This window comes from Muscardinus avellanarius, assembly GCF_963383645.1.
Source record: "Muscardinus avellanarius genome assembly, chromosome: 6".
Classification (NCBI taxonomy): domain Eukaryota; kingdom Metazoa; phylum Chordata; class Mammalia; order Rodentia; family Gliridae; genus Muscardinus; species Muscardinus avellanarius.
The window spans coordinates 66893671-66900230 of NC_137791.1; the positions used below are offsets into that span (position 1 = coordinate 66893671).

Sequence of the window (6560 nt, forward strand, 5' to 3'; positions counted from 1 at the left end):
GGGCCTGGTGCTGTAAGGGAAGATGGCGCCCGCGCCGCACCGCTCCGCGGCTCCGGCCATAGCACTGCAGTCTGGTTTCTTTCTGGTGTCTTGTTTTTCCAGCCCTCTCTTTCTCTGTCCCTTGTATTTACATTCTCTTTTTCTCTGCTGATGGTGTTTTCTGGCTATGAAAGGCACTGATTTTGTGGTAATAAAGATTGGTTGTTAGTGGGGCTTGTAAACCCCGCTTTTTTTCCGTCACCATCTTCCCTGAAGTCTCTACTTATTTTTAAAATTTGAAACTAGGTCTTGCTAAACTGATGAGGCTGGCCTCAAATCTGCAATCCTCGTGTCTCAGTCTCTCAAGTCCTGGGATTATAGTAGCCATCTGACACCATTATCCTGGAAGGATAACAAGTCTTGCCTGGCATTATCTACTTATATGGAGGCTAGAATTGAGTTTAGGGGAAATGGAGGAACAGTTTTACAGTCAGTGTTCAGTTTCAATGAATGTTTATTAAGGGCTTTCTAAAGACATTCAGAAATGCTTCCTCTCCTCTCGCCAGTACAGAGTTTGAGCCCAGAGACTGTCTTCCTCTGAGCGATATTCAGCCCTATTTTATTTATTTATTTTGCATCAAGGTCTCACTGAATTGCTGAAGCTGGCCTCAAATTTGTGATCCTTCTGTCTCAGCCTCCCAAGTACTGAGATTATAGGTGGGAACCACCACGCCTGGCTTTAACTATTCAGCTATAAAAATATTCAGGTGAAGGCTGAGGATATAACTCAACAACAACAACAACAACAACAACAACCCACCACAGCCACAAACCAAGAGAAAGCCATTAATTAGGTGCGTTGCATCTCCAGGCAAAACAAGCCGAGCATCTGTGAAGCTACATCAGGCACCTATGTAAGGAAACTGGACTGTGGACCACCATGGCTTACGGCTTACCAAGAAGAAACACAGTGAAAACCATTTTGCGGGGCAGTTGTTATAAAGTGTAAGTATTTTTATCACGATAAGCATGAACTGGGTTGGGGAGAGTCTTTGTTAAAATAAAAATGCCTTTATATTCCCCTGGGATATTGGGTTATATGAAATGTGTTCAGGTATATGGATACTGATTCTATTTGCTGTTTTGTTTTTGTTTTTGGTGCTGCCTATTGAACCCAGAGGCGTGGTACCTCCGAGCTACCCCCTAGCCCTGTTGTCATAGAACTCCGGTATTGCCCAATTTGCTAAATTAAATAATCAGGACCAGCCTTTGAAATGAAAGAAAAAGAAATTTATTGATTTGCTAGTCAATCAGACAACCCAGGGAACTTACGAGTCGAGGAGTAAGCTCTGGATCCTCCCTGAACAAATGGGTCAAGTCCCTTTCACGAGCTGTCTCTTCAGGGTCGTGCTGCAGTGTTTATCAGAAGGGCCACAGCTCATGTCTGGGTCATCCTTGAGTCAGTTCAGATTCACAGGTGCCAGCTCCCCTTTGTCAGTAAATAAATAGGTAAGAGCATATAATTTGTTAACAGAGGGCGAAGGAAAGGGCGAAGGAAAGGGGAAGAAAGCTGTTTCAGCTTTGAAACAGGCCATTTGTTAGCAGTCAGGGTTGGGAACAGGCCTCTCATACTTTTTTTTTTTTTTTTCAGTACTGGGGATGGAAATCAGAGGCATTCTATCCTGGAGCTACACCCCTAGCCCTACTTTTTATTCTTTATTTTGAAACAAGGTCTCACTGAGTTGCAAAGGGCCTCCCTAAGTATCTGAGGCTGGCTTCGAACCTGCGCAATTCTCCTGTCTCAGCCTCCCAAATGCTGAGATTACAAGTGTGCTCCAGTACACCTGGCTTTTTTTTTTTTTTTTTTTTTTTTTTTTTTTTTTTTTTCAGTACTGGGCTTGGAACCCAGGGGCATTCTTTTTGAGCTATACCCCCAGCCCTACTTTTTATTCTTTATTTTGAAACAGGGTCTCACTGAGTTGCAAAGGGCCTCACTAAGTAGCTGAGGCTGTCCATGAACCATGATTGTCCTGTCTCAAGCCTCCCAAATGCTGTGATGACAAGCATGAGCCACGATGTTCGGCTCTCATTTTAAATTTATTTTATTTTATTTTTTTTACTGGGGATGGAACCCAAGGGCATTCTACCTCTGAGCTACACCCCAGCCCTATTTTTTATTCTTTATTTTGAAACAGGGTCTCACTGAATTGCAAAGGGCCTCGCTAAGTAGTAGTTGAGGCTGTCCACGAACCGCGATCCTCCTGTCTCAGCCTCCCAAGTGCTGGGATTCAAGCGTGAGCCACCATGCCCAGTTCTCTACTTTCTTGATGTGCACATTATGTATTACATACCTTAGTGTGACTACACACACACACACACACACACACACACACACACACACACACATATAGTACATATATCTGACACTGGGAATTGAACCCTAGGGGCATTCTACCTCCAAGCTACATCCCTAGGCATTATTTAGTGTGTGTGTGTGTGTGTGTGTGTGTGTGTGTGTGTGTGTGTGCGCGCGCGCCACTGGGGATTGAACCCAGGGGCATTCTATCTTCAAGCTATACCCTCAGCCCTCTCTTTTATTTTTTATTTTGAAACAAGGTCTCACTAAACTGCAGAGGGCCTCACTAAGAAGCTGAGGTTGGCCACGAACCTGCAATTCTTCTATCTCAGCCTCACAAGTACTGGGATTACCAGTGTGTGCCACCGTGCCTGGCTCTTTCAGCCGTTTTTATACTTATTATTTGGAAACTGGGTCTTACTAGATTGTTGAGAGTCACCCTAAATTGATGAGGCTGGTCTTGAGACTGTGATCCTCCTGTCTTAGCCTCCCAAGTACTGGGATTACATATGTGCCCCGTCACGCCTGGCAATGTGATTTTTTTTTTTTTTTAGGTACTGGGGATGGAACCCAGGGGCGTTCTACCTCTGAGCTACACCCCTGCCCTATTTTTTATTCTTTATTTTGAAACAGGGTCTCACTGTGTTGCAAAGGGCCTCACTAAGTAGCTGAGGTTATCCGCGAACCGCGATCCTCCTGTTTCAGCCTCCCAAATGCTGGGGTTACAAGCGTGCGCCACCAAGCGTGGCTTGTGATGATACTTTTTATCAAGCCATAAAAGACTTTGGAGCTTACAGAAAGATTAGACTGACTCCAGAGAGGCTGCATTGTAAACAAAAATTCCTGGAATTCTAAGTTTTGTTCATTTTTCATTATGCCTGTGCCTTAGTTACTCGAAGGCTGCTTCTCTAGGCTAAAGTTGAAATGCTGGGAAGCCCTGACTACCTCCCTGTAAACCAAGGTGTTCATGGCAAACAGGCCTGAGAATTAACAAGAGATCTTCTGTATGTCTACTGAATGAATTAGTACATTTTTGCCCCAGACAGGAACCTTGGGATCTTGCAATGCTTACAAAGACCTGGTACCAGAACATAGCCAGCCTCAAGTTGCCTTTTTTGGAAGAAATTACATACGGTAGTCCTATCCAACTCGCACACTGTAAAACCACTGGGGATGGTCTGCTCCCCTCAGCAGAAAGTAAGTTCCTTAAGGCCTGCTTTAATAAATTTTGATTGTGTGTATCAGTGTCATTATCAGAAAAATGTTTAAATATGTGTATTCATGCCTATACCTTTTTTAGACCTCCTATCATTGTAGTTCTGTTATCTTGTTCATTACTTAACAGTGTGAAGTTTGCCCCATGATATATATGTATATAGATACACAAATACTTTATATATCAATATATTTAATATATGCTCAATATGATATATATATATATATATATATATATATATATATATATATATATTGCAATGTTGCATTCTTTTTTTTATTTTTTTGCGGGCCTGGGGATGGAACCCAGAGGCATTTGACCTCCGAGCTACACTCCCTGCCCTGTTTTTTATTCTTTATTTTATTTTATTTATTTATTTATTTGGTGGTACTAGGGAACCCAGAGGCTTTCTACCTCCGGGCTATACCCCTAGACATTTTTTTTTTTATGTTTTTATTTGGAAACAGGGTCTCACTAAGTTGCTGAGAGCCTCAATAAGTAGCGGAGGCTGGCTTCGAACCCGTGCGATCCTCCTGTCTCAGCCTCCCAAGCGCAGGGATTATAAGCGTGCGCCACCACGCCCGGCTTATTCTTTATTTTGAAACAGGGTCTCACAGAGTTGCAGAGGGCCTCACTAAGTAGCCGAGGCTGTCCGCGAACCGTGATCCTCCTGTCTCAGCCTCTCGAATGCTGGGATTACAAGCGTGTGCCACCACGCCCGGCGTCTCTTTTAAATATATTTTGGATTTGTTTAGTTTTATTAGCCCCTCTACCACAGCTTATGTAATATTTACCATTGTAAGTTAAAAATATATGTAAATATTTTGTACTGGGGCTTGAACCTAAGAGCATTCTACCTCCTAGTTCCACCCCCAGCCATTTTTATTTTTTATCTTGAAACAGGATCTCGCTAGGTTGCTGAAAGTCTTGCTAAGTTGCTAAGGCTGGTCTCAAACCTGTGATCTTCCTGTCTCAGCCTCCCAAGTACTGGGATTACAGGTGTGTGCCCCCAAGCCTGGCTTATGACATTGTTTTGACTAAATTATGCCTAGTGAGAAGTGCCAGTTGTATTGCTTCATGTATTTTATTCTTTCAGGCATCAGACTTGAAAGGGAGTATGAGATGAAGCGCCTAACTAAACTTAAGTGTGAGGAAAGCAACTCTGAGGAGATCCGGTTATCCCTACAAGAAAAGAAAGTTGGTTTGAGAAGACCGGTTCCATCCAAGTGACAGTCATCTCATAACTGCATCTCTGCTCTGTTTGCTGTATGCAAAGGGGAGAAAGGACCTCAGTCCCTTCACTGTATCAAGTTGGATGCAGACACACGAATGCCCACTGGTTGGTGAGCCAGTGCCGTAGACAGGGGCTAGTGGACAGCCTGACACACGTCCTGGGGCCCCCGCCACCCTTCTTTCCTTTGTATCACACACGCCAGCACTGTAAGTAGATGCAAATGCATCTGGAGTTGAGTCACTTGTGCTCTTTGTTTTGATTTTTGTAAAATTGCGCTAAAGGAAGAGAAGACTCCCCAGAGGGGGTGTTATTTTGAAGAAACATTTTGGATTTGCATTTTTGAGATCCCAAAGAGGGACCAAAAAGACGGTAGGGGAGAAATTTTCTTAAAAAGGATAAACTATAAAAAATTCATTTGGTTAAGAAAAGTGGTAGATGCTCTCCAGTTTCCAATGTTCAGTGGAACATCATTTAGTATTCTCATGTGACACTTGAACAAGTAGAACTTACTTTGTTTTTGTTCTAAAAATTGTCAGTGGTTTGGTTTTCTTTCTTTCTTTCTTTCTTTCTTTCTTTCTTTCTTTCTTTCTTCCTTTCTTCCTTTCTTCCTTTCTTCCTTTCTTCCTTTCTTTCTTTTTTTGTGGTACTGGGAATTGAACCCCGGGGCATTCTACCTCCAAGCTATACCACCATCCCTATTTTTTATTCTTTATTTTGAAACAAGGTCTCACTAAGTTGTGGAGGGCTTCACTCAGTAGCTGAGAACAGTTGCAAACCTGCAATCCTCCTGTCTCAGGCTCCCAAGTACTGGGATGACAAGCGTGCACCATCACTGTGTTTTTCTTTCTAATTTCACTTTTTCTTTTTCTCTCTGGAATGACTCTGGAGCACGTGGAATTCTCCAGACATGGGAGTACATAGAAGGCCTTAGGGAAACTTGCATTTACACAGAATAATTGGGGAGCAAAGAATTAACTGGAAAGTATTGCATTTGAATGAACCGATTTTCCTAGACTTGAATCTAACAGAGCATACTAGTATATTGATGTCCTATTTAAGGAGTGTTTAGTATTTTTTAGGTGTTTGAGTAGGCATTTTAAGATATTCTTATATCTTATCTTCATTATGAAAGGCACTATGACATAGTGCTTAAAAGTATGGACAGTCTGGAGGCAGTGGCACCACCTGTAACCCCAGCTAATTGGGAGGCTGATGCAGAAGGATCACAAGTTTGAGGCCAGCCTGGGGCAATTTATAGACTGTTTTAAAATAAAAAAGGGTGAGAGAGAGGAGTGGCATGTAGCTCAGTGGTAGAACGCCCCTGGATTCAATCTCCAATACTGAAAAAAATAAAAAGTACTGACAGGCTGGGGATGTGGCTCAGTGGTAGAGTGCTTGCCTAGCATGCATGAAGCCCTGAGTTCAATCCCCAGCACTGGACACAAGAAACAGCACTGTGCAGACTGTATGCTTTTTTTTGAATCCCAGCTCAGTTGCTGATATTTGTGTGAGCTGGGGTAACAACTTCACCTCTGAGTTCAGGTTTTCTTACCTGTTAAGTCGGGATGATAAGAGTTCCTAAGGCCTAAGGTTGTCATGAGGATCATATGAAAACTTCTTGGCACACAGTGTGAACTACTATCCTGTTAGCTGTAACTGAGCCTCATTACCCTGTACCACTGTCATCCAGGCATAGCAGACATGTATTGGGCTGACTCTGTTGACATTTGTGAGGATCAGAAATCACTGAACTTTTAAACATTTGTCTCTGTCAG

The 6560-nt window shown here is 42.8% G+C and overlaps 1 protein-coding gene across 1 annotated transcript; it reads left to right on the forward strand.

Moving 5' to 3' along the window:
* Positions 1 to 919: 919 nt before the first annotated feature.
* Positions 920 to 4781, forward strand: LOC308263877 (uncharacterized protein C4orf36; the record flags this gene model as incomplete). Its single annotated transcript, XM_080696994.1, has 3 exons — positions 920 to 984; positions 3378 to 3532; positions 4648 to 4781. 3 exons carry the CDS (start codon positions 920 to 922, stop codon positions 4779 to 4781), a joined length of 354 nt encoding a protein of 117 aa, XP_080553120.1.
* Positions 4782 to 6560: the final 1779 nt, after the last annotated feature.